Source organism: Rissa tridactyla, chromosome 21, assembly GCF_028500815.1.
Source record: "Rissa tridactyla isolate bRisTri1 chromosome 21, bRisTri1.patW.cur.20221130, whole genome shotgun sequence".
Classification (NCBI taxonomy): Eukaryota; Metazoa; Chordata; class Aves; order Charadriiformes; family Laridae; genus Rissa; species Rissa tridactyla.
The window spans coordinates 771,372-797,411 of record NC_071486.1 but is presented as its reverse complement, the minus strand read 5'-3'; the positions used below and the strand labels follow the sequence as shown (position 1 = coordinate 797,411).

The 26,040-nt window shown below is 64.0% G+C and overlaps 1 protein-coding gene across 1 annotated transcript in view; it reads right to left on the bottom strand.

The window, feature by feature from the left end:
• NAV1 (neuron navigator 1) overlaps nucleotides 1–26,040 on the bottom strand; it is a 78,686-nt gene that overhangs the window by 5,486 nt on the left and 47,160 nt on the right. The window contains 24 exon segments of the mRNA XM_054181400.1: nucleotides 175–371; nucleotides 646–717; nucleotides 922–1,076; nucleotides 1,187–1,422; nucleotides 1,511–1,670; nucleotides 1,837–1,932; nucleotides 2,058–2,155; nucleotides 2,372–2,546; nucleotides 2,675–2,837; nucleotides 2,943–3,139; nucleotides 4,994–5,115; nucleotides 5,785–5,896; nucleotides 6,068–6,151; nucleotides 6,355–6,432; nucleotides 6,525–6,548; nucleotides 6,723–6,775; nucleotides 7,346–7,516; nucleotides 8,193–8,344; nucleotides 8,521–8,562; nucleotides 8,767–9,216; nucleotides 9,332–10,025; nucleotides 10,417–10,714; nucleotides 10,926–11,064; nucleotides 23,188–23,553. Of these exon segments, the coding sequence (XP_054037375.1) occupies nucleotides 175–371; nucleotides 646–717; nucleotides 922–1,076; nucleotides 1,187–1,422; nucleotides 1,511–1,670; nucleotides 1,837–1,932; nucleotides 2,058–2,155; nucleotides 2,372–2,546; nucleotides 2,675–2,837; nucleotides 2,943–3,139; nucleotides 4,994–5,115; nucleotides 5,785–5,896; nucleotides 6,068–6,151; nucleotides 6,355–6,432; nucleotides 6,525–6,548; nucleotides 6,723–6,775; nucleotides 7,346–7,516; nucleotides 8,193–8,344; nucleotides 8,521–8,562; nucleotides 8,767–9,216; nucleotides 9,332–10,025; nucleotides 10,417–10,714; nucleotides 10,926–11,064; nucleotides 23,188–23,553 (4,334 nt within the window).

Sequence of the window (26,040 nt, the reverse complement as noted above, 5' to 3'; positions counted from 1 at the left end):
GGTGACAGCTCCCACCCGGCACAGGAACAAGTGCCACCCAGGGAAGGGCAATACTTGTGTGCATCGCCTGTGCGTTTTGGTTGTGTAGGGCTGGGTGACAGGGTTGCGTAGGTCCCCAGGGGCTCCCGCAGCTCCTGGCAGTGCGAGGTAGAGGAGGGCAAGGCAAGGCCGTACCTATGAGGAAGTCGGAGGTGCTGTGTTTCTCCAGGAAGGTGTGCAAATGGTACCAAAGCTTGGGCACCCAGTCCAGCACACGCAGCAGCTCCTCCTTGTTGGCGTTGATGTCCGTGTCCGACTCCAGCAGCTTCCGCCGCAGGTAGCGCACCAGGAAGCCGTTGGCCGGCTCCACGTTGTTCGAGAAGGTCAGCATCCTGGGGGAAAGACTCAGGTGTTCAGGGCTGGGTCTCCACACAAGCTGCCTTGTTCCCCAGCACCCTCAGCGGAGCCTCCTAGCACCCCTCCACTGCATGTGCCCAAGGCTGGGGTATCAGGTCCTTCTGGGATGGCAGGGACAGGCCTGGGGCTTGGTCCTCATCAGGGTCCCCTATCACAGGATGTGTCCACAGAATTGCCCAGGGGCAGGAGTGATGGCCTCTACCCCCGCCAAAGCCCACGGGATGGTCCCCAGGGATGTATGATTCCCACCTGAAGCTGAGATGGAGGCCATGGTTTGGGGTCATCTTCACAGGCTGGTTGGTGGTCCCAATGATGTAGGGGCTGAGTGAGCGACAGAGAGAGACAATATCCATGAGAAAAAGCACGCTGTATCACCCCTGCCCACGGCAGAGCCGATCTGAGCACAGCAGACATGCACAGCCGTGCAGGCTCATCTCCACGAGCCCAGGGGTCTTGGTGAGAGCAGCGGAGAGCACGCGTGTGCCCAGGAGACTGCGCCGGAGGAGGGTGCAGTGGGGCTCTCACCATTTGTGGTACTTGCAGGTGAGTGCACCGTTGACGAGCTCACTGATGGAACCCGCCTCGCTGAGGTCATCCAGGAGGATCACCAGCGGCACGTCCGCTGTGCCCGTCTCCCGGTCGATCTGGTTGGCCAGGTTGGAGAGATACAGCTGCAGGTCCTGCAACAAACAGGCCGGGTGTTATGTGTGGGGCTGTGGCATGGCTGCCAACAGGGACTGCAGCACCAGTGCCCACAGGGACAGTGTCCTGGGCTGCTGCGTGCCCTCACCTTGCAGGACTGCTGGTGCATGTTGAAGGTGCTGACGATGCCCTCGGTGACATCCCGACCTGAGCGCTCCACCAGGTACTCGGCCAGGCGGTTGGTCAGGTAGGTTTTGCCCGTGCCGCTGGGTCCCGAGAGGATGAGCCGCCGGTGCTTCAGCAGGAGGCTGATGTAATGCTGCATCATGGGCTTGGGGATGAGCGTCTCGAACACCAGGCTGTCCACGCATTTCTCCTTCAAGCCTGCACGCAGAGGAGGGCTAAGGGTCCCGCTCATGCCCCACAACAGAGGGAAGATGGGACAGCGACGGAGCCTCTCTGCCACACTGACCTTTGAGTGTCACAACGATGCTGGTCAGGCCCCGGCGGCACAGTGGCAGCTCTGGTGGCTCTGTGTCCAGGATCCGCTTGATGTGGCTGATGCTGTAGCCATAGACAGACTCGGTGCTGAGCCCCAGCGTGGAAGCAGGATCCATCTTGGTGATGTAATCCTACGAGGACGAGGACAGGGCTGTCAGTCCCCTTGAGGGCTAGCAAGGAGCAAGTGGTGCTCAGCAGCTCCAGGAGACCCCGGTAAGGACGTGGGCCAAAGCGCATCAGGCGTGGTGGAGCACTGTAAAAGGATGGCTCTCAAAAGCGAGATCCTCCTGTTCCTACCTTGAAGACCTGGCAGACAGCCTCATCCAGCATCTTCCAGTCCACCTTCCCGCTCACCTTGGTCCAGCCCAGGAAAAACTCCTGCTGCTTGAGGTCCTAGGAGCCAAGGCAAAGGCGTGCAGGTTGGAGCACCATACCCAGCCCTGGACAGGCATCCTCTGCCCCTCATCCAGGGCCATGGCACTGGGGCAGGTCAGGCTCCCCATACAGTCCACACTTACCCCCTTGATGATGTGCTGGGGTGGCATGCGCACCACAATCCGCAGCATTAGCTCATCCTTCTGGGTGCCAGCGCTGACGGCGTCCATGGGGGACACATCTAGGGACAGAGCAGTGAGGCTGTGTCAGCTGGGAGAGCCGAGCCACCAGGCCTGACCATGCCCAGCCTGAGCCAAATCCTGCTGTGGCAGATCACGGCTCCAGCACAACAGATCCCCGTGCACAGCTGCCCCCAGGTGAGCAGCAGCACGTTCCCACCACACACACGTCTCTGTCCCAACCCTTCCCCATCTGCCAGCAGCTCCATCACCCCTACCTGTGTCCCCCAGGCTGGGGCTGAAGGCATGGCCAAGGGTGAGACCCAGGGAACGCCGCGGTGAAGAGGAGGCCGATGTGCTTGTGATGTGGCCGGGAACGGAACCTGGCACTGCCGAGGGCCCTGGAGCCACTTTGAGCCGGTCGTTCTCGGCCTTCAGGAGATCCACCTCCAGCTGGGGGAGAACGGGGTGAGGAGCTGGATGCCGGCAGCATCCCGGGGCACCAGCACGGCTGTGGGGGCACAGGGACTGTGGCCACCCTGGTGTTCAGAGCCGGATGGGCTTCTGGCAGTGGTCCTCACCTGCATATTGTGCATGGTCTCCCGCAGCTGCTCCAGCTGGTGGGCTGAGTTGAGGGCCTCCAGGCGGATATCCGTCAGCTTCATCTCCTTCTCCCACAGCTCTGACCGCAGCTCTGACACCTCCTTCTTCTCCGGCTCGCCCTCGCTGTGGGCCTGGAAGAGCCTGGGCCAAAGGACAGATCAAGTCTCGCACACGTCCAGGGCAGAAGCCTGCAGCCCCCATGACCAGCCCTCCCCACCCCATGCCACCCACCCAGGCCCCACGTACTCAGCTGTGTCGATGCCGACGGAGGAGGATGTGGAGGATTTGATGGAAGGAGAGGCAGTCTCCGTGGAGCCATGCTGCAGCTTGGGGGAGGAGGGGGCCGAAGAGTCCGGCGTGGCGATCTCCTCAATATCCGAGTAGGAGGAGGCTGATTTGGGTCCCTTCTTGATGCTGAAGGCCTTGTTGAAGGAGCTGCGTAGCTACAGAAGACAGAAATGCTCTTGTTAGGGACAGCCCAACAGTGCAGCCTTGCAAGCAGAGACCAGACCCAGTCCTGCCCCAGGGCCACCAGCTGCCCAGGATCCGCAGTCTGAGTTGGGACCAGTAACACCATCTCCATCACCGAGGCAGGACTGTGCCCCACCACTGCCCCGGGGAAGGCTCCGGTTTGACCCAGCTCTGCTGGCACAGCTGGCGGATGGGGGTGCACGGCCCTTTGTGCAACGCTCCAGCCCCAGCCTGGATGAGGCCAAAGAGTCCTCATACCAGTCAGGATCCCCCCAGTCCTCCTTCCCCAGCACCCACCCTGGGGTGTTCAGGCACCGCACCAGGTCCCTGGTGCATCGGGAAGGGCCGACTCCATCTGCACACTCACCCCACCACAGCCACCCCAGCAAGTGGCATTTAGGGGGACATCCCCTCCCTCCAGCCACCACAGAGCTGGGGTCCTGGTGCAAGGGGACAATTTCAGCCCCAAACCCTCCTCTGCCCTGTGGGGTTCCTCCTGGAGGCGCAGAGGGCCAGCCAGCCCCCCGCGAGGTGTCACCGGGGTCCCAGCCGGGCATGCAGCATGCACACAGCACACAGAGAGCAGCGGGCAGGTGAGCGGCGTGCCAAGGCCAGGGAAGACAGATGGACACTGCAGGGGCCAAACCGGGCCTGGGTCCCACTTATGCACCACCAGCCTGCGGGAGAGCAGCAGGACGGGCACCCCGGGCTCACACCGTGTCCCCTGGAGGGCCAGAGCCTGCTCCAAGGGGAGGTGGGGGGAAGAGGGGATGGAGAATGGGCAGGATCCAGCCCAACTCCCACAGACGCCAGGCAGGCTGGGCTAGGGTGTCCACAAAACCAAAACCATTGCATTTCAGCATAGAAAAACCAAACAGGTAGGTGTCAGGCTCTGCTGATGGCAGGAGAACAGAGGAGCACTGGGACCCACATGGGTCCCAACAGGGACAGAGCCACTTGAGGCCATATCAGGCCAGCGCTGGCCATGCAGAGATGGCAGCACCACGCCCTGATGCCACAGGCATGGCTGCAGTGAGGTCCCCATCCCAAAAGGTCTGGCTACCGGGAGTCAGGAGAATGCCTGCCTTCCCCAGGCAAGAAGGGGATTGTCCCCATCTGTGGGACAGGTCCCCATCCAAGCCCTTCCTGCTGCCTCAGGGCCACCAGGGGCACTTCAGCCCCTCCACGTGGGTGCGTATTTTGGCCATAACATCAAAGAAGTAGCCACGGTGCGTGCAGCCCGGCTGGGGGCCCCGGGATGGCCCGTGCTGGGAGTTAGTGCCGGTGGGATGGATGGGATGGGTAGTGTTATGAGCACTGTCCCACAAAATGGAGCGAGGGCCCTGGCCGGGCACAGCATGGGGTGGAGGGGACGGCGTAGGACTTACCTCGTACACCTGGAAAAAAAAAGTTGAGGTCAGCATAGGGGGAGAGAAACAAAACAAAGCAAGACTTAATCACGCGTCCAGCTCAGAGCTGCCTGGCACAGGGAAGGGGCTGCCTGGCCAAGCTGTCTGGCCCCCCACGCTGCCAGAACCTGAGTGGGCAGAAGGGAGACGTGTGGGTAAAAAACAAAGGGAGCAGGCGTGCAGGATCAGGGCTGGAAAACTCTCAGAGGGGCTGGAGAAGTCCCAGCCAACATGTCACGACATAAATCCATGGTGGCCACATGCTCCTCAACAGTGCTGTCCCCCAGGGACAGAGGGGACCAGCACCACAATGCCAAGGTACGCCAAAAACCGCTGGCTCATGAGGCTGACCCCAGCCGGACCCTGCCAGTGGCTCCCCAAGCCCCACTCCTCCTGTCAGCACCCCATCCAACACACCCAGCTCTTCTTCTTCTTCTTCTTGGCATCAGCGTCCTTGCTGCTGCCGATGCTGGAGTGGCTGGTGATGCTGTTGAGGCTGGAGATGCTGTCAGAGGAGTTCTGCCGCTTGATGCGCAGCTCTGGGACCAGCGAGAGAAGCGGGAGAGATTGGGAAAGGAGGTATCAGCAAACTGCATCTGCCTCAATGCCAGAGCCACCCACACTCTCCTCCCTGCGCCCCTTCCCTTCTCCCACCCAAACACCTTCTGAGCTCTCAGAGCCACCCCGTTAAGATGACGTGGGGCTCAGAGACCGCACAGGTGCTGCTATTTGGGACAGCGACCTCAAACCCCAGGGAGATGCCCAGAGCACACACTGTTCTGCTTCTGTCCCAGGCCACCTCCCTGCCAGCACCTTGCACTCACATTGGGGTTTGGGGGCTAGAAACAGCACTCATGGGAACAAAGCCAAGCTCAGCAGCCAAAACTCGGCTGTCAGCAAAGGGCCCGGTGAGGAGGTGTCCCCGGGAGGACAACCATCCCATCACCCCGAGGCACCAGTGCCAAGACCTCCTGCAGTGACAGCTCTGGCTGTCTGACCCTGGCTTCAGATGCTCAGGGGTCCCAGGTGGGGAAGAGCTGCTGCCTGGGGGACCCTGCTGCCCGGGTGAGCACCTGATGTGAGTGAGGTGTGCCCTGGGGCCCTGTGCCAGTCCCGGGCAGGAGCAGACCAGCTGGGTTTGGGCGAGTAGCTCAGGAAGGGTTGCATCCCTGTGGTTGGGGGGGGGTGCAGCACCATGCCTTCCTTACCTTTGGGGGTGACATCCGTACCGTTCAGGGCACCCTGGATCACAGCTTGGGCCTCTGAGTTCTTCTTCTTCAGGAAGTCAATGGTCTCTCGCAGGTCCAGCAGCTCCGTGTCCTGGGGGATCCACAGAGCGCGTTCTGACGGTGCAGAGCCCACCCCAAGAGCACCCCTGGGGCAGGCAGTGCCACAGCAGGTTCACCCAAGTCCAGCATCCCCCAGTCCCACGAGCACCCTCCTGCACCACCAGTGCCCCCAGTATCTGCTCGGCACCCCAACAGCACCCACCTTCTCCTCAGCAGTCTCAGCCAAGTGCCGCAGGCGGGACGTCATGCTCACGAGGCTCTGCTCAAAAGCTGCCACCAGGTTGGCCTGGGAGAGGTGGAGAAACAGGTGAGCACCCACGCCTGGACAAGCACCCATGGCTGGGTGAGCACCCACTGCCAGGTGTGGGGTGCGAGAGGCTGGAGAGGGGAAAAAAATCAAGGCTCTCGTGGGCACAGGCCAGCCCAACGCACAGCGGGGACACAGAGCAGCGTGTCCTGCAGCAAGCAGTGGCTCCTGCAGGGACTCACATTAGCAGACAGCTGGGACGTCAGGGTGGCCACCTTCTCCTGTGAGGACTCCAGCTCGCGGCGCAGCTTGCGGATTTGCTGTGGGGAGAGAGCAGAGGAAGTGAGAGGGGCCAGGTGCTCACCTTGCCATGGTGGCAGGGGTGGGCGATGAGCAGAAGGTGCGGGCTCACCTCAGACTGCATCTTCTCCTCAGCCTGGCGGCGCGAGAGCAGAGAGAGACAGACAGACAGAGGCGGGCAGTCAGGAAGGCAGCGAGGCACGGACAGGCTCAGCGCAAGGCAGAGGCATGCACAGAGCCCCCCCCCCCAGTTCCCACCCAGGCCCCCCCAGCCATGCACAAAGCAGCACAGCACGAAGGCGGCTCTTACGGAGGAGTAGGTGGAGGACGCGCTGGAGGCCAGGGACAGCACCGATCCATGAACTGCAACAGAATAAAACCCAGCGTGTCAGCGCGCCCCCAGCCAGCGGCATCCCCAGGGGCTGCAGGTGCAGGGCATAGCAGGGTGCAGGGGACGGAGGTCCCAGTGGGGGGAGCTCTGTGGGGAGCCAGGGGAGTCACAGGGTGGGACGGTGGCTGCTCAGCACTGCTCAGTTCTCAGCATGTGGCTGGTGACCTCCCCAGGCACATGGAGTGCAGCAAGGCGCGGGGAGCACCCTCCACCTGCACCCTCCTCTCTGGCTGAGCCCGGGGGCTCTGCCACCCTCTCTGGCTGCTTGGTTTCCCCCCTCCCCAGTGCCACAATCTGCTGGGGCCAACACAGGGATAACTGGGCACCCACCAGGGTCAGGGCGGGCTGTGGCCCAGAGCAGATGCCAGCGCAGAAGGCTCCACCAGGCCCTGGGGGCTGCTGTGCCCTGCTCTGATGCTGATGCACCAACCCATTCAACAGCACCACAGCAGCGCCAGGAGGAAGGGACAACTGTGCGGGGAGCCCCACTGTCCCCCCCAGGGAGCCTCCTTCGCCTGGGCAGGAGCGCAGCACACTCTCACCATCGTCCACAGGGTCCCGGAAGGAGCCCGAGCGGATCATGCCCTTGGGCTTGTCGGCCAGGGAGAGGGTGCTGCCCATCTGGGATGTGCTGTACAGCTCGAAGGTGGAGTCGTGGGTGGGGATGCTGTTGGAGCGGGTGATCCGCGGGGTTGCGGCAGTAGTGGGGCTCACTGCAAGGAGAAGGCAGGGGAGAGGCAGGGTCAGAGTCACGCCAGGGACCTGGGATCAGGACGGGGAAGCAGGGCTGGGAGCAATCCACGAGAGCTGGGATGCGGAGTGAAAGCAGGGATCACGGTCCCAAAGCAGGGGGAGACGAGGGGAAAGCTAAACTACAGATTTACACTGGGAAGCCCTGGACATCAGCGCCAAGGTAACCAAGGGCTGAGAAACAAATTAATCACTCCAGAACCAAGGGGGGGACCACGATGCCAGAGCCCATCACCTGTGGGTGCAGGAGGGGAGCACCTTATCACACTCTGCCCTCCACCGGCAGACCCAACCCATCCGCCTGGACACCCCAAACCCTCCAGGAACATGTAGGTCCTGGCAAGAGCAGGGCAGGGCTCACCCCTTGCCCTGCTGGGCACCCCCAGAGGGGCAGGGAGCCGCAGGCAGAGAGCCCTGAGGGTGGATGAGACACCCTGAAACCAAGGTGATGGACATCCCTGGCCCCGGGCACAACCCAACACCTCAGTGGCACCAGGCGCTGGGTGTTAGGGCTGCTGGTGGCATCGAGGAGAAAAGCAGCACCCAGGGCAGCATCAGCGAGTCGCAGGGGGAGCACGGGGGGCAGGAGGGACAGGGCTTGCCGCAAGCGGAAAGGGGCTGGTGGTGGAGGGCACTGACCGATGCTGGTGAGTGGACCCTTCCCGACCAGCGCCATAGGGAGAGCAGGAGGCGAGGGCAGGTCCTGCTGGTCGTCCGACTCGGGTAGCCCACTGCTGATGGCGTGTGAATGGCGCCGCTCCTTGGCCTCCTCCTGGGAGTGGAGCTGGTACCTGAGCAGTGGAGCAGAGACCAGGACGGTGAGGTGGACTGGCACCAACCCAGCTCCTGCCCACTGCACCGCAGCCCAGCCTCTCACCATGGAGAGTCCCCCCCAGTGCCCCACAAAAGCTCCACATGCCCATCCTCCCTCCCCAGCGCCATCCAAAAGTGATGCAGGCTCTTTTACCTCAGCCCTTTCTTGGGCAGCGTGTTCCTGTCGCGGTTGGCACTGGAAAGGAAGGAAAGATCAGTGACATCCCTGCACAGACAAGGGAAGAGGCCATGGGGGCTGAGCTGTGGGGATGGGGAGCTTTTCCCCAGAAACGTAGCAGGAAGAGCCTCTGAAACAGGCAAAGGTCATGGCAGGATGGCAGGAAGGGACCTGAGCCTGCAGAGGTGCCCCGGCAGCCCCAAGCCCTCCCTCCAGCCATACCTGTCCAGATGTGAGAGCCGAGGGCTCCCGCTCCAGCCCAGCTCCCCTGCCTCTTCCTCCTCCTCTGTGCTGGCCGGGGGTGCGGGAGCAGGGGCGGGGGTGGTGGTGCTGCCCCCGGAAAAGGCACTGGGCAGGCTCATGGGCATCTGCAGGGACTCCATGCTGCGGTGCAGGCCTGAGAGCTTGGGGTACATCCTGCCCTCCTTGGGGACACTGAAGCCACCCATGAGCTCCAGGCCCTGGGAGAAGCTGGCCGAGTTGATGTTGAGGATGGGGGCAGGACTGGGGCTGAAGCAGGGCGCGAGGTGCCCGCCGGTCGGGTGCAGGTCCTGGAGCTTGGCAGTGTGTGGGGGCTGCAGCTCGCTGGAGGAGGGCAGGTCCAGGCTGTTGGAGTTGACCTTGTCCAAGTTGGCCAGCGAGGGAGGCTTCACGTAGGTCTTGGCAGCGGCTCTGGAAGGGGGGAAAACAGGTAAGGAAGCAGGTGAGACTCGAGTGCTGGGCATGGCTGGGTGCTGAGCACAGCCATGCTGGGCACCTGCTGCCCTCGGAGGTGGAAGGATCATACCTGAGAGGCGTGGGGGGCAGCTCAGCCACCTTGGCTGCTGGCGGGAGGTTGGCCTGGGCTTTTGGGGTGCTCTCAGGCGAGCTGACACTCTTCAGTGTCCCACACTCAGAGTCAAGAGCCACAGCCTTGGCCTTGGCCTTCTCCTTCTCGCGGTCCGTCTGGTTCACAGGGGCCGGCGTGCCGCGGCCAGCGCCAATCTTGGACGGCTCCTTGAGACGCGACACTGAGATGCTGCCCTGCTTGGTGCTCAGCAGGCTGGGATCGATGCTGCTGCTGACCGGCCGGTTTGTGCCGCGGCCGCCGGTCACGCTCATGGAGCTGGACTTGGCTGGCCGGGGCAGGCTGCGGTACTGGATGTTGGAACGAGCCCCCGGGGCCAGGAAGCCTGGCTCGGCTGCATTGGAGACGTCCAAGCTCGTTTTCCTCCCACTGACGGGCTTGACAGGGATGCCAGAGCTCTTCTGGATCTTGCCGAGCGTGGCCGAGCCCCCAGCCTGCATGACAGTGGCTGTGCCAGTGGCGGGAGCCGGTTTCTTATAGCCGAAGGAGCTGGAGCCCGAGGGGCGCGTGAGACCCGAGGGTGGCTTCTTGGCATCGGCGATGCGGTCCCGACCGGCATCGGAGGAGGAGCGCTGCAGGCCTGTGCCCTTCACAGACAGCTTGCTCTTGTCAGTGGCTTTGGTCTCGGGCTTGCCTAGTGGGCAGGGAAGGACAGGTTAGTGTCCTGGGAGGCTTTGGGGACATTTGGGTGCAAAATAGCCCAGATCAGACATGGTGTCGGAGATGGAGGGATGCGATGGAGACAAAGGTGACATGCCACCGCCACAGCCAGCCCTGAGTCTAGTGCGTGGCCACAAGGCCATGGGGCAGCCACGGCCCTGGCCAAGCAGGGCTTAGTGTGGGGCCAGACCCACAACCTGCCTGCAGGGATGCACGGCCCTGCCACCCCTTCCAGCCCATGTCCAGCTGCCAGGTCCAAGCGCAGCCACAGGGTGTCCCATGGCCAATGTGCTCGGGAAGGCCCACGAAGATGCACCCAACCCTTTCCCCATCAGAGAAGCCGGACCCTGCCCAAGTCGTCTCACCTGCCACTTTGAGGGTGCTCTGGGCCGTGTGGGTGATGGGGGAGGTCACAGCCACTGGAGGGGTCTTGCCCTTCTTGAGGGAGCCCGGGGTGCCCAGGCTGACGGGCTTCTTCAGCTCGCCACCCTTGGGCCCCTCCTCGCCGCCCTCCGAGGGCTCCCGCCGCCACTTGGAGGAGCCGTGCTCCATCTTGAGGCTGCTGCTGTCGTAGTCCAGCTTCTTGGGCGCCTTGTCCTCACCCTCACCGTACCAGCTCAGCCCACTCTCTGCCAGCGAGCGCTTCTCCGAGTCTGTGCGTAGCTGCAGGCAAAGCAGGGTCAGGGGTGCTCCTGACACCCCACCAAACCCATCCCCAGGGAGCACCAGCCAGCGGGGAAAGGGATGCACCAGACACCCTGGGCCACGCTTCAGTTTTCCCATGCCAGCACCCTCCAACCCCTCCCTCCTGCAGGGGCTGCGGCACCGAGCCGGGATGGGTGTCAGGAAGGGTCCGGGCACCACGGGCACCTACCGCTATGGCAGAGTTCCTGCGCGAAGCATTGGGGGTGGAGGGCAGAGAGTTGAGCGAGGAGCTGGCGTTGAACTCCTCCGAGCTGAGGTTGTCAGAGGCATCGCTGAGGCCGCTGCTGATGGAGCTGCTCTCATCCCAGCTGCAAAGGCAGAGCCAGCGTCAGACCCCCCTGCTCAGCCCAGTGTGTCCTGCCACCCGTGGGATTTCCCTGCTCCAGGGGCTGCTGGGGCACAAACCTCAGCTCCCTGTAGCACCCACTGTGGGGCTGTGGCAGGGAGCGAGCACTCGGTGGCCACGGCTGGCTGTAGCCCAGCCCAGCAGAGGCTCGGTGCCCCACTGGCACATGAGCCCCAGTGATACATCTCCCTGTTAAGGCCCCCGCAGGGGTTTTTTGAGGATGGAGGGTACCTGTGCAGCACGGGGAGGCCAGCACCCACGCCGGCAGGGCTGGCAGCACCGCGGTTGGCACTGAGCCCCCTGCAACCTGCCCCGCTGAGAGGGTCAGGAGGATTGCCGGAAAGGGCAAGGACCGGCTGGAGCAAACAAAACAGCCACCCCACGGCATCCACCCTTCCTCGGGCGGCTCCTACCCACTGCCCAGCTGCACCCTGCTCCACCCTCTCCAGCACCCGCGGTGGGCACAGGCAGCAGGTCTGGGCACCGCCGCTGTGCCAGGGCCGCTGCTCCATGCCGGGGGCTCAGCAGACCGTGCACAAGCCCATCTCCAGGGCCGTCAGTCACTGCTGTGCCGGGGCAGCAGCTGTCTACGCACCCCACGAGCCTGGCCGGCTCTGCAGCACGGGGCTTTGCCCGCGGTGATCCGGCACAGACGGGCACGGAGCATTTTCCAGCAGGATGAGCACGGCCCCTTTCAGGTCAGCAGCTGAGTAGGTCATTGAGGCCCCACAGGCTGCAAAGGGGCTGGAAGGAACTGGGGGGACAAGCAGTGGCGTAGGAGAGGGAAGCAGAGCTGAGGGGCTGTGGCCAGACCTGGTCCTTCCTGGAGATGTCCATTCCCTGACACTGGGGCCACAGAGGTGCAGGAGGAGTTCAGCGAGCACTGGAGCCTGAGCAGCTGGTAAAGCTGCTTACTGTCACCCAAGTGGCACTGGGACCCTAGCTGAGCTGGGGACAGGACTGGGTGGGCCTGGCATTGGAGAGGAAACCCACTGGGCACCTCCACTAACCGGGGTGCCAGGGCATAAGTAACAGCCACCATGATCCCCTCTGGGATGCCCAAACCCTGGGACAGAGCAATGCAGGCAGCTCCAGCACCCTCCAATCAGCCCTGTGTACTCCGCTCTTCCCAGACATCGGGGTCTGCCCAGGGCCAGGACAGCGCCAGGACGGACACAGTCCCTTTTATCCCCATGACAATTTTTGGAACAGAGCCCTGCAGGCACTGCTGCCCAGGAAGGGATTAATTACAACCACATACCTGGGATGTGCCGCTGGGCTGCCCAGCTCCAAGCATCTCCCACCACCACCCCCTGCTCACTAGGACAGAAATCCCCACCCCAGAGGACGAAGCAAAGCTCTCCTCCCACATTGGCATCACCGGGAGCCAGGCAGGGCTTTGGGGAGCTGTGTCCCATGGGCACATGGCCATGACCAAACGTGACACTGGCTCCCTCCAGCTTGGCTTTAGTGGCCTGGCAGCGTGGACTCTCAACACTCTCCCAGTCCCACGCTGGAATCTCCACTGCCCCAGCCCCAGGCGTATGGAGAGCCCCAGTAAACAGGCACAGGGCCAGGGGCTGACCCCAGATCCTCCTTAGCAGCCCCACGCCAAGGAAGGGCAGCACAGAGGTCGCAGGTAACGTCCCAAAAGCACTGAAGCCCTGGGAGCCAGACGGCCACTGTGGGGTGGCTCCGGCTCTCCTGTGGAACTCATGGCTGGCACACGCACCCGAGAAGGGTCCCCAAAGCCAGCATGGGTATGCTGTACCGAGCACATCAAGGAAAGCCTCAACTCGGGCTGCACCGTGGCAGCAATGACCCCTGGCGCACAGCCGAACGCAAGCACCCCCGTCTAGGCCGGCCAAAGTCACCTGAGTGCCCCCCACAGACCCCAGACGGGGGGCAGCCATGCTGCAGCGTCACGCTGGGGGCAAAACTCAATCCCTGCTTTGTGCTCCAGCCCCTCCATCTTACACAGAGCGATTCCCCACCTCCCTTCAGCCGGCACCGCACCAAACCCACCCTGAAGGCAGCGATGCGCCGGGACACCCGCAAGCCCCTCGCCTCTCCGTCCCCGACGCCTCCCGGCGAAGGGATGCTCAAGGACGGCGGCGAGGCGGGGGCTGCGGCAGCGTGACCGTCCTCCCCGGCACGGGCCGGGCGTGCGGACCGCCCCCCCCCCCACCACCAGCCGGAAAGGTCCCGGTGATGCACAGCCCGACCCCGACTCGATGAGGCGGCTGCAGCCTGCGGGGAGCGGGGGATGGACCCGACCCATGGCGGCGGCGCGGGGATGCTCCGCTCCCGGCCCAGCCGCGCCCCGCTCCGGACCCTCCCGTTCGCGCACGCCGCCCGGCCGCCCCACAGCCCGTCCCGGCGGGGTCAGCTCCGCCGACGGGGGGCACCGGAGCCCCGAGAGCCCCGCGGAGGCTCGGCCCGCCCGCGCTGCAGGTGCGGGGCGGGGGCCGGGGCGGAGGGGGCTCGTCCCGCTGCCGGGCCCGGAGGAGCCGCCCCGATGCTGCGGTGCCGGGCGGGGCCGCGCTGCCCGGGTCCCCCCTTCCCCCCCGCGACGCGGCCGAGACAAAGCATCGCCCGCGGTGCGGCCCCGGGGCGCGGGGCTTTGTCTGCCGGGGCCGGGCTCCGGCCGCCCGCCCCGCCCCGCCCCGCCCGGTGCCGGTACCGGTTCGGTGCCCGTGCCCGATGCCGCCCCGCTCGGTACCTGCTGGCCAGGCGCGGGGCGCGGCGCGGCCTCCCCGCCCGCAGCATGGTGCTGCCCGCGGCAGCGCGGCCCCGCCGGGCGCGGGCGGGAGGGGCGGCGGCGGCGGGACCGCCCCGCGCTGCCCGCGCCTTAAAGCGGCAGCGGCCCCGCAAGGCCCGGACACCCCCCGCCGCTGCCCCCGACCCCCGCCGGGATGGGCCTGGGGTCCCGGTTGCCAGCCCCGCCGGTCCCAGTGCCCCCCCCAGCCATGTCCCCACAGGCAGCTCCGGTGCCCCCCAGCCCAGCCCAGCCCATGATGCGCCACCTCCGTCCCCGGGGTCACCCAGCCTCAGCTCCATTCCCCCAGCCTCAGCCAGTGCCCAGTGCTCCCCCCCCGCCAGCCCAGAGCCCCGCGGCCACGTCCCCACATCCAGCTCCAGTGCCCCCCAGTCCAGCCCATGAACCCCCACCCCTGTCCCTGGTGTCCCTCAGCCCAGCATCGCCCCAGTCTCAGCTCAAGGCCCCCCCCAGGGTCCCCAAACCCCGATTCATGTCCCCACAGACAGCACCAATGCCCCCTGCTCCAGACTGCAAAATGGCTCCAGCGCCCCCCAAGCTCCCCCGAAGGCACCACCTCCCGCTGTGCGTCCCATGGGGGGCTCTGCCCCTGCCCAGCCCCACGGGGTGCCAGGGCGGCTGCTTCCAGGGGCCCCAGCTCCTGCAAGGGCACCCGCACCCACACCACCCTGCACTTTATCAACCAAAAAGCCTATTTCTGTCTTTTTTTTTCTCTCTCTTGTACCAGAGCAGGAGCTGCACCCCAGGCTGCTGGTGACACGGGGAACACCTTTGCCAGTTCGGCCGCGACGGGCAGAGAGGGTTAACTGCAGCCTTGGCAAAAGAGATCCAGTCCCTTCGGGCTGGGAAATAAGTAATTCCTTCCTCAAGCCTTCCTTGTCGGCAACGGCAACGGCAACGCCTCTTGGCTCCCTCCTCCATGCGCAGCCCCATCACTCGGCTGCATGGTGCTTGCCCCGGCAAGGCGAGGTGCTGCGGCACGGTGTGGCACAGCAGGGAAGGCCAGGGACGCATGACTTCAGTGCCGGTGTCCCCGTCCCCACACATCAGACCCTGCCTGCACCCACCATCCCCGCAGCAGCTCTCAGCTCTTGACCGGAGCCCATGGCCAGGAGGGCGGCGGTGACACCGCCCCGGTACCTCCCGCAGGCAGCCAGCCCTGCTGTGGGGTGATGGCCCCACGTCGGTGCGTGCCAATGGGTGCGGCGGCACAGCCTGTCCAGCATCGCATCCCTGCGGTCCCTCAGACCTGGCACAATGCCGGACGCCGTCCCCTCCCTCCCCTTCTCCTGGCCGGCTGCCTCATCCCCACCATGGCCGGCCGGGGCAGTGATCGGAGGAGCAGCTCTGGCTTTCGCTGGGCGCCAAATCTGGGGACTCAGGGCACCCAGGGTGGTGGGGGAAGCCAGCCCAGCACCGCGGCCCCCGGCAAAAGCAGCTTCAACCTCACCAGAATTGGCGTGAGATGACGGGCAGAGAATCGCTGTCGGCCACAGCAGCCACCAGCACCAGCACTGGCACAGACCCCTCCGCAGAGGAGCACCTCCAGCCTGGTTCCCAGCAGCGGTTCCTGTTGGAGCCGGAGGGTTCGAAGTCTCCCTGCTTCACCCATCTCGCCCCAGCACAGACACCCGTGTGCCAGACGGACCCACTGGCATGAGCCGGGGCTCCCGGCACTCACACCCGTGTGCCAGACGGACCCACTGGCACGAGCCGGGGCTCCCGGCACTCGTGTCCCTGCCAAGCTGGTGCTGCCGAATCCCCACGACCTGCCTGAAGTCCACCCTGGATTGAAGCGAGCCCCTCTCAGTCTGCCCTGGCTCTTTCCTCCTGCTCTGCCGTGGTGGCTGCAGGGGAGGAAATACGGAGCTTGTACCAGGGGGTCTCCATGCCCCACATCAGTGGGTCACTGGCACTGAGGGGGCTCTGGGGATGTGCCACTGGCATCGCCCATCACAGCCTCGTGCTGCTCTGGCAGGACCAGTGAGGAAAGCACGGGCACAGCCAGGGCTCTTCCCTCCCTCCCTTTCTCCTCCACTTAATGGGGCAGAAAAACCAATTAGCTTCAAAAATCACAATGGGGGGGTTGGGGACTCCCCGCGGGCATGGGCAGGGTTGGCTCTGCTTCCCCCTCACATCCGCCTCAGGAACCACCTCAGGGCATCACGACACCCATAACCCTCTCCCAGACTCCCTTAGGATCCCCAGAGCCCCTGGCCTCCCAATACTCCTTGAGAACCCCACAGACTCACTTAGGACCCCCCAGATTCCTCTAAATTCTCCACAGACCCCCCCTAAACCCCTGTATACCCTCCATGACCCCCCCCAAAACCCCAGGTACACCCCCGAACCCCCAGCCCCCAGGCCGCCCTGACCCCAGGTGCTTCCCACTCACATTTTGGGGACCAGGATCTGACACCCTCCACCAATGCCACGCTCAGAGGAACAGGGGCCTGCAGAGACCTTGCAGATGGGGAAACTGAGGCAGGGAAGGGGGTCTGACTTGCCCGAGCTCACCCAGCAGGAGAAGAGGATCAGCATCACATCCCAGCAGTTGGTCTAGTCCCCTGTTCTCCAGGCAGCACTGCCCCTGGTCCCCGGCCCCCCAGGTCCCTGAAGGGGGGGGCAGGGGACTTCCCTCACAGGAACCCAGAGCGCGCGTGGCCCCTGCGAGGGGGGACCCGTGGCCAGGTTGCGCCTCCGCTCCAGCTCTGCGCTGCCGACTGCAGTAATAGCAGGGTCTGATTTCCCCGAGGCAGCGAGGCCGATGCCGTGGGGGTGTCAGCCAGCACTCGCCCGCCCGCAGCAGTGAGATCAGCCACCGACCCCAACCACACGCCTGGCCACCATGCCAGCAGGGCCGCTGAGCTCAGCCGGCCCCACCGTGCGGAGGGACAACACAGTCACCCCTCTGACACCCCTGAGCAGTGGAAACCCCGGAGGAAACGTGTCCCTGTGCGGGGATCTCCAGCTGTTTTGGGAACGGTGCCACATGAAGCCTTGCTCGGGGCCACCGCGGTGGCACGGCAGGCTGCAGCGGCTGCGCGCGGAGGTCAGAGAGTCCCAGGGCAGTGCCGGGGTGGGGGAGTGGCGTGACTCAGCCTGCTTGCGAAATTCCTATTTTCCCCATGTCCCGGACAAGCCTGTGGCCTCAGACACCTCCACCCGCAGCGACTGAGCCCCTTCGCAGGCAGCAAGGTGGCACGTGGCAAGCAGCAGAGCCAGGTCTTGAGCTTCCCAGGTGGCAAGTGGATGGGCGGCCGGGTCTGGGGGGCAGATCCCCCCGAGCAGCTCTCACCGGGGTGCGTGGGTGTGTGAGGTCCAGCCCTGGGCTCAGCTCTGCTCTGTGTCCGCATCCAGCCCCACCAACGAGCCACAGAGGCCAGCAGCTTCCCAAATCCTGGGCGTGTGCTGGCCCCCCAATGCCCTGCACCCCTTGAGCCCCACAACCCCGGATCCTCTTCCCCACTGCCGCAGCCGCCTGGTCCAAGCACCCCCAGGGGCCGGGGGTCAGCACCGGGTGCCTCGAGTCAAACCCCAGAATACGGAGCCAGTTGGAACACGGTGCAGGGGAAGGGCACTTCCATGGTGGCGGTGCCCAGAGGGGCTCTGGGGCCCCTTTCTGGGACCGTCCCCCGTCCCCAGCTGGAGGGAGGAACCCCGCCGAGCCCTGGCACGTGGCACAGCGCAGCAAATATTTATCCAACACCATTTCCCCAGCTGCTCCCCCCGGCCGGCTGGGCTGGGGCCCCGCACACACGCCGGGCCACGTGCGGGGCCACGGCCATGCCCTGTGGGACATCCCCACCGAGAAATGACTTCATGGGCTCGCCGGGACGGCGGCGAGGGGTCAGGCCAGACCAGCCAACACCAAGTGAGGGGCGTTCGAGGGAAGGGATCGGAGAGCCAGCACCAATCCTGCTCGGAGCATGAGAGGAGGGCGGCCGCTCCCCCGTCGCTCTCGGGGAGCCGAGCCAAACATCTGCTCCCGCCTCCGGGCTTCGGCAAGCTCAAGAAGCTGCGAGGAAGCCAGAGCCAGGTCAGCCGGAGTGTGGCGGGTGCGAGCTCAAGAACATCCGTCCTGGGGGAGATGCTGCTGGCAGCCCCCAGCCCTGTCGGAGGGGACCACAGGCTCTGCAGCGCCCGGCCGCCAGCAGCACCATCGTGGTGGTACGGGACGGTGCCCGGGCTGTGCCGTGAGCTGGACACACATGTCAATCCCTGAGCCGGACACATGTGCCGATGCCCAAGGCGCATGCTGCCTCATGGCCCCGATGCCAAAGGCTGTTGCCACGGCTCCATTTCATGGCCTCGATGGAGCCAGGGCAGTACCTGGCTGTCGGGGGTGCGGATGCTGCCACCACTGCAGTGGGATGCAACGCCACCTCCCTTTCCACCTCCAATAAAAAACGAGGCCCAAAACGACACCGCCAAATCACAGCGGTCCTGAAGTCACACGAGCACCTCCCTGGGACATTGAAAGCCCCATGGCACAAGCACAGCCTCAGGAATCGGCTCCGAAGCGATGCCCGCACGCCCTGGGCTCCACGCCGCACCCAGACCCCCGGCGCTCCTGCAGCCACCGCAGTGAGAAGGTGCCGAGTCTGCAGCCAGCCCCGCTCGCCCCCTCCCCACTCTCCCAGCCCGGTGCATGGGGATGGCAGGATCGGGCCCAGCAGCACCCATGCTCTGCCAGAGGGGCAGGATGAGTCCAGCCTGAGCATCCCCCTGTGTACTCTGCCAAGGTCAAATCCAGCGGCGGGGCTCCGCCACCTCAGGGTATTTAGGCAGCTCCAAGGATGGAGCCAGGTTGTCCCAATTTGTCCTTGGGGACCTTATCTGAGGAGCGGCCCATCCCACAAGCACCACCCTGGGGCACACAGCTGAGCTGAGGTTGTGTGTCCCCATACGTCACCTCACATACCAGAGCCAGGGAGAGGTGCTCCTCCTCCCCCGCACCCCGCAAACCCCACCGAGAGCAGCTGTCCCCTGCCACAACCCAGGTACACCCTGCCCTGACCCACTCGCAGCCAGCAGGATGGACTGAGGGAAACTGAGGCACAGCCAAGGCTACACAGCAATGTCCCTTCAACCCCCACCCAGTGCCCTGCGCTGCCCCGCAGCATGAGGAGCACCACGGGAGGATGCTCAGACCCTGCTGAGCCCTCAGCAATGGGTGCGGTGGCCCGATGGACCCCTCCAGGGACACCCAGAGCACCCCAGTGTCCTCATGGCAGCATCACTGTTTGCGAGGAAGCGACTGGGGAACGGACCAGCTGACAAAGGGCCTGACAAAAGAACAGTGGCAGAAAGGACACCATGCAGGGCGCTCTCCGAGCCCAGGAGACGGGGCAGAGTGGTGCAAAGCAGGGACGAGCTGACACTCTTGTCATGCCCTCAGCCCAGGATCCTGTCCTGTGTGGGAGGGGTGAAGCCCCATGGCCCCAGGCAGGCAGGGCTGGGCTGTGGGAGCCAGGGCACCCCACCAGCTCCTGACCACAGCGAAGCCTCTCAGCACCCCACTCGCTCCTCACCAAGCCTCTCAGCACCCCACTCGCTCCTCACCACGTCCCGGATGGCCCCAGGGAACACCCGGGGGTAATGCACACTCACCCGCTCCTGCGCCAGCACCCAGCGCCCGCCAGAGCCGCTCACATCAGGTCCCCGAGCACACACCGCACGGGGGGAAGCACCAACACGCAGCCGCACTGCGCTGCCAGGGAACGGCAGCTCCACGTGGAGGAGATGGCACCGCTTGGACATGCAGGACGTGGCTGAGACAAAACTGGGCAAAACCTGGCTTGAACATCCCCGCTCTCTGCCTCCTCCACTGCCGCCTGATTCACGCGCAGGTCTGCACACGAAGACGCCCGCACTGCTGCATCATGGCCCCAGCGCCGTGCTGTGGCCGTACAGGCGTGGAGGTCCCTCGGCAGTGGGTGGCCGCATATTGGTAGACCTTCCAGTGGGGTGACCTCATTGGGGTGACCTCCAGGGTCTGGGAAACATCCCCAGCCTGGCCAGGGTGGGAAAATATCACCGGCAGCACCTCACCCCTCTGGCGACTGGCATCAGGGGCAGGGAACAGCGAGTAGCATGCTGAGCGGTGCCAGTGGTCTCGACTCGACAGCAGCCAAGGAAGGCAGCGAAGATTTCCCAGTGGAAACAGCCGAGGGGTTCGTGCTGCCCCTGCCTGCGCCCTGCCCAGACCCCAAGGACAGGCAGGACAGGGCAGGAGAGCAGCACCATCCCAGTGAATGCTGCTGTGTTAACCTGCCCCAGGCGCTTCAAACACCACGGTGCCGGCAGCAGCAGGGGGACATCTCGGTGGGGCTGCCCTGGTTGTGCCGGGTCCGCACCAGCCGAGGGCTGCCCTGCTGTGGAGCACGGGAGGATACAGTGACACCGGGAACAAAAGAAAGGCCTCGCTGCCAAACAGGGAGGGCATTTTCCACCCCCCAATACCGGCAGCAGGTCATACTGGTGGATGGGAGCCGCAAGTGCCGGCCCAGTGGCCGCAAGCAGGTGGGCACAGCCGGGCAAGGAGCCAGGATGCCGGCACGTTTGGCTGATACAGAAACACTTCTGGGGGCTGAGGTGTCCCCAGCCGATCCCTGCTCTCACCATCAGACCTCATCATACCAACCCCACTCTGAGCTGGGCCCCAGGACCCCCACTGCCCTCTCGGCTAGGCTCAACCCCAACCACCACCCCCCCGGATTCACCCCGAGACCCCCACGGACAGTCACCACGCCCTGGCCGTGCCTCACCTACCTTGGCCCTCTCTCCTTCTAGGCTGCTTCCTCAGTAAGCCACGGGGATGCCGGGTCCTATCCCACGGCCCCGCACGTCTGCGAGGGGGAAGTGCCGCTGCATCCTCCGAGCTGGCTATGACCTACTGCCCTACAAGCCTGGCTGTGCGCCGGTGCGGTGCAGGGAGGCGCTGGCCCGGTGGCCCGGGCTCGGGGGCTGATGGCCCCATCTGCAGCACTCGGCTCCTGCCCGGTGCATTAGCAGCACGGGGAGATGGGGCCTGGGGCGGTATTTGCTTTCTAGGTCAGAGCCAACCGAGGAGGCTGGATGAGGGGCTGCGTAGATGAGGGGCTGCGTGGAGGAGGGGCTGTGCTGGTTAAGGGGCTGCGTGCGGGATGAGGGGCTGCGTGGATGAGGGGCTGTGTGCGGGATGAGGGGGTGCGTGGATGAGGGGCTGTGTGCGGGATGAGGGGCTGCGTGCGGGATGAGGGGCTGCGTGGATGAGGGGCTGCGTGTGGGATGAGGGGCTGCGTGGATGAGGGACTGCGTGCGGGATGAGGGGCTGCGTGGACGAGGGGCTGCGTGGATGAGGGGCTGTGTGCGGGATGAGGGGCTGCGTGGATGAGGGGCTGTGCTGGTTGAGGGGCTGTGTGGGATGAGTGCTCCTGGACAGCAAGGTGGCTCCTCGCCCTGGCCAGCTCGGGGAAGGAGGGGATGCCCCTGCTCCCCTGCCCTGGCTCAGGCTCCTGGGCAGGGCACCCCAGCGTCCCCCATCCCTGGGGAGGGGTACCCCGCACAGGGCACCAGCCCCTCTCTGCACCCACTGGCAGGACACGGGGCACTTCTCTCGGGGCACATCCAGGGTATCACGCTGGGAACCCTGCGCAGGAACAGGGACTGCAGCAACCGGCTGTGGCAGTGCCATGGTACTGAAAGCTTCACCCACACCAGGGGACTGCAGGGCTGTGAGGGCCTCGCGGGAGGCTCAGCCATGCCGGGCTCCATCCCCAAGGCTTGGCCCTTCCCAGGGGGAGAAGCGGACGCTGCCAGGGCAGCAGGCTGAGCCCGGGGAAGGTCCCCCCCCCCAGGGCTCCCCCTGCCCGGACTCTGCCCCACTCAGTGGCTGATGGAGACGAAGCGATGCTCCGGCTCACCCCTCCCAGCACTGCCTCCACAGCCAAGTGCTCCCCAAGGTTATCCATTTGCACTAGCAGCTCTGAGACAAGACGAGGAAGAAGAGAGGGAGCAGTGGAGCCCTTCACCCCCTATAGCCAGACCCACTGTGGCCCCAGCCATCCAGGGCACCCCAAAGCCACCCTGTCAACCATGAGGCTCCACAGTCTGGTCACTGGTGGCAGAAGGTGATGACATGCCACCTCTGGCTAACAAGTGATGGGTTACAGTCCCCAGGACAGGTCCACGCTGAGCCAGCACAAGGCACCCTGTTTCCAAGCACTGGGCAGCCCCCCATGGCCATCCCGCCTGCCTGCGGGGAGCACGCTGGAGCATCACAGGGGCAGAGGCCAGCACAGGCACCCCTCAGTGTGTGTCCCTCTAGCTGTCAAAGGCACTTCCAGGACACATCTGAGGAGCGCTGGCCCCCAGGATGGGTGTGAAGCCACAGGCTGTGTTCTGCTCTGCAATGAGCTGACGTGACTATGGCCGCCCCAGGAGGGCCCAAGCAGCACTGTCAGGAGGCCAAATACCTCCTCCTGCTCTGGGACAACTCAAATGCCGGAGTTATTTATTTTCTCCTGTGCTGAAACAGGAAACCTCCAACATGCTGAAATCCTGGACCCTCGCCAGAGCCAGGGGCACCTCAACAGCACAGCAGGAGCTGGACACATCTGGAAAGAAAATGCGAGCCCTGGGCGTGCTGCGCTGTGCCCACTCGGCAGGAGATGCCCCTGGCCCTGCAGGTGGAGAACAGAGGCCGACAGGAGGGGACCCCACTCAGCAGTGCACCCTTCTCCATCACAGTGCCACCCATCAGCAATGACACCTCGGAGCCCCGTTCTTGCTGGGGGGCTGAGATCTGACCCAGCCTGTCCCACCACGGGCCACCAGCAGTCCTGGCAGGACACAGGACACCCCGCAGCGTCAGGGTCAGAGACAGCAGCTCAGACCCACTGGTATAGACTGGGAGAGTGCTTCTGAAAGCAGCAGTATTCACCCCAGCAGGGCTCTGGCCCAGGGCTCCTGCAGCCACACACCACGCGCCTCTCAGCCCCTTGCTCTGGGAACACCCACATCAAGCCGGACACTTCCCACATGCCAGGAGAGCAGCACACCCCAGCTCAGGGGCTCACTGGCCCCAAGCAACACCCACTGGCCCAGTGTCACCAGCACCGCAAGGGCTACACTGCCTCACCACAGGGAAAACATCTCCTGGGATGCAGGGACACAATCCACCCAGCCAGACTGGCTGTCATCTATGTGCTCCTCCATCCACCCCTGCTGCGCCCAGTGCCCCTCTGCTCCGAGCCAAAAAGGAGGTGGTGAAACCTCCAGGAGGCCCCTGGTTTGGGCACAAGCCCCGGCGCGGGCACTTACCCCGTGGTGATGTCGTCATCCTCTGTCAGCGTTTTCCCCATCAGATCGCTGTCGCTCATGTAGCCTGACTTCAGCTCCACGTCATCAGTGTCCAGTGCCTCCACCAGCTCCAGGCGGGAGATGTGGCTCAGCTTGCTGGGGCTGCGCATGGGCATGGTGTGCGAGTAGTGTGCCCGCTCGCCGTGCATGTACCAGCTGGGGGTACCCTCGGAGCGGCAGGTCCCCCCAACCGAAGGCGCGTCCCCTGCCTGCAGGCGCGGGCTGGACTGGCCATAGCGCCAGGACAGCGGGGAGGAGCGGTTGGACAGGCTGGAGACGCTCCGGGGATTGGCTTCATCGCTGTCGTAGCAGGTCATCTCCAGGGAGCTGCGAGGACAGGGTGCAGGGCAGGGTTAGGGCAGGACAGGGTGGGAAGCAGAGGTCTGTGCTGTGCCTCACCCAGACAGAACCAGGGCTGCAAGTTCTCAGAAGACAAACCTGCCCATTTTGAGACACCCAGGTAAGGTGAGAGGCCCCCAGGAGTGTGGGCAGAGGGATGCTGTCTGTCCTGGACCCCCTGTGTCTCAGATGATAGGGGACGGTCCCCTCCTGCCCTGCCTGGTGCCATCACAGCATCCCACACTCCAGGACCCACTGGGACATCCACACCACCTGCACCCACCGGTGTCTGGTGGTGCCTATTTCTCCCCAGGGACTGTGGAGCAGGACGTGGGGTGCAATGGGGGGTCTGTGCCTCCCTACAGCCCCAACCGCCCCACAAAGGCAATGCTCCCTGCACGGCCACCTCGGTGCAGGGGCTGGGGATGCCACCAGGGCTGGCTGCAAACACACCATAGGAGAGGCGTCCATACCTCTCTGGAGACTGGTCCCGGCCCCAGTCTGGGCTGTGCTGAACCCCACTTAATAGGGAGCCTTTAGCGGAAAGCCCAGACACGCTCCCCTGTGCCTGGACTGCTCTCCCTCAGCCACCTTCCCACCAGCATTTCAATGCCTGCACCCCGATATTGCCCCAGATCTGGGATATGACAAATTGGGGTGGTGGCGGCACACCGATCCCAGGGGGCATGGCAGCAGGCCATGCCGGGGAGCAGAGGCTGGATGTCAAGGGGCAAACCACGGACCAGGTCCCCGCATCAGCATCTCAGGCCAAACCCCTGCAGAGAGAACCTCCATGTCTGGGCAGGAGGGGACACCCCGACCCAGGGCTGCCTGTCCCCATGGGGCTGCCTGCAAGTGCGCTGCTCTCCAGCCAGCCCAGAGCCTGCCAGTGCATCAGGAACGGGGAGTTCAGTTACTCCCCTCACCCCTGGGGTGTATTTTGGGCAAACGGCATGTCAGGGAGTGATGCTGAGACTAAATTTAGACACCAAAAATGATTACTTCTTGGAGCAGCTATTTGGGAACCCACAGCCCTCAACTTGGCTCCAAACATTACTATCAGTGAGCTATTCCCTAGCTTGGATTAAACGTTCCTGCAGGAGCACCAAAAGCCAAACCCTGTCTGCAGTATTGAATTTAAAACAGGGAACTACATAAAAAACTAGGAAGTTTGTTAAAGCGGAACTAAAAGGGGCAGCTAAAAGGGTTTAGTTTTTGTCGGCAGCACAAAGGGTATTTAAGGATGTTCTGCCGGCGGCTCGGAGCAGATGCAAACCACGTCTCCAAGTGGGACTAAAGCAAGACCCCAAGGAAGCTCGTCTGACCCTGCAGCCGGGTGCAAAGGCTGCCAGAAGTACGGTGACGTCTTTCAGGAATGAAGTTGTGTCCTCGGGAGGAAACAGCAAAGGCTGAGCCCCCGGCTGCTGGATGGAAGATCACAGTGAGGAGAACAAGAGAAGTTTGAGGAATAATTTGTGGAAGGAATAAAGAGAGAGTCCGAAGCAGCTTCAGGGACACTGGTGATACGGGGCACATCCACAGGACCATGGATGACATCCGTATTGGACAGGCTTGTAGGAAGCTTTCCCAAGAGCAGAATTAGTGGGTACATGTGTAATTACAACATACCGGGGAAGAGCTGACACAGCTTTGGTAAAGGAAAATCCAGCTCACAACCGGGGTGGTGCTCCTGGAGGGATGCAGGGCTGTGAGGCTGCTGCAGGCTGCCATAAGGTGGTGGATGAGTGCCCTCACCTTGGAGGCAGACTAAGCTTCCAAATAAACTCAGCTGCCATGGGATAAGAGGGAAGATCCTCAGGTATTTAAGAACTGCTTACGGGACAGAACGCAGGGGTTTGCATCCCTGGGCTATCAATAGTCCTTTTTTTCCGTGGCAGGGATCTGGCTGAGGCCTCTGCCACACGGTGTACTCATAACTCAAGAAAAGGCAGCGATAGAGAAGAGTCAAAACCCACTTGCAATGCTAATTTAATCACCCTTAATATCCTTGTCCTATTTCCCTAAGACCGGGGCTCACGGAGGATGTGAGCTGAGTGCTGGGGCGAGAAGGCGGCGGGTGAAGTTTGACACAGATGAAAGCAAAGCAAATGCCGAGCAAACGTAAAGCAAACGCCAAGTGAACAGCACGAGGCTGCAAACCAGCTCCTGTGCTGAGCAAAGGGATGGCAGAGCTGTAATGGATAATTCCAGGAGATCATCAGCTCCAGGAATATTGCTGTGACCCCGTGCAAATCCCACTGCCCCAGTGCTCTGCTAACCTCCGGCTCAGAAAAGATCCAGAAAGTGCGGCAAGGACAAGCAAGGTCTAGAAGAACTTCTGGGTTAAGAAAAGCTGAATCGAGCGTGCTGCTTCGTCCTGGACAAAGCTGATCGACAGGCAACAGGGGGAAGGTCTGGAACGATGAGTGGGGGGTGAAGGGGAAGGAGGAGGAAGCTGCTGCTTTTTGTCCCTTC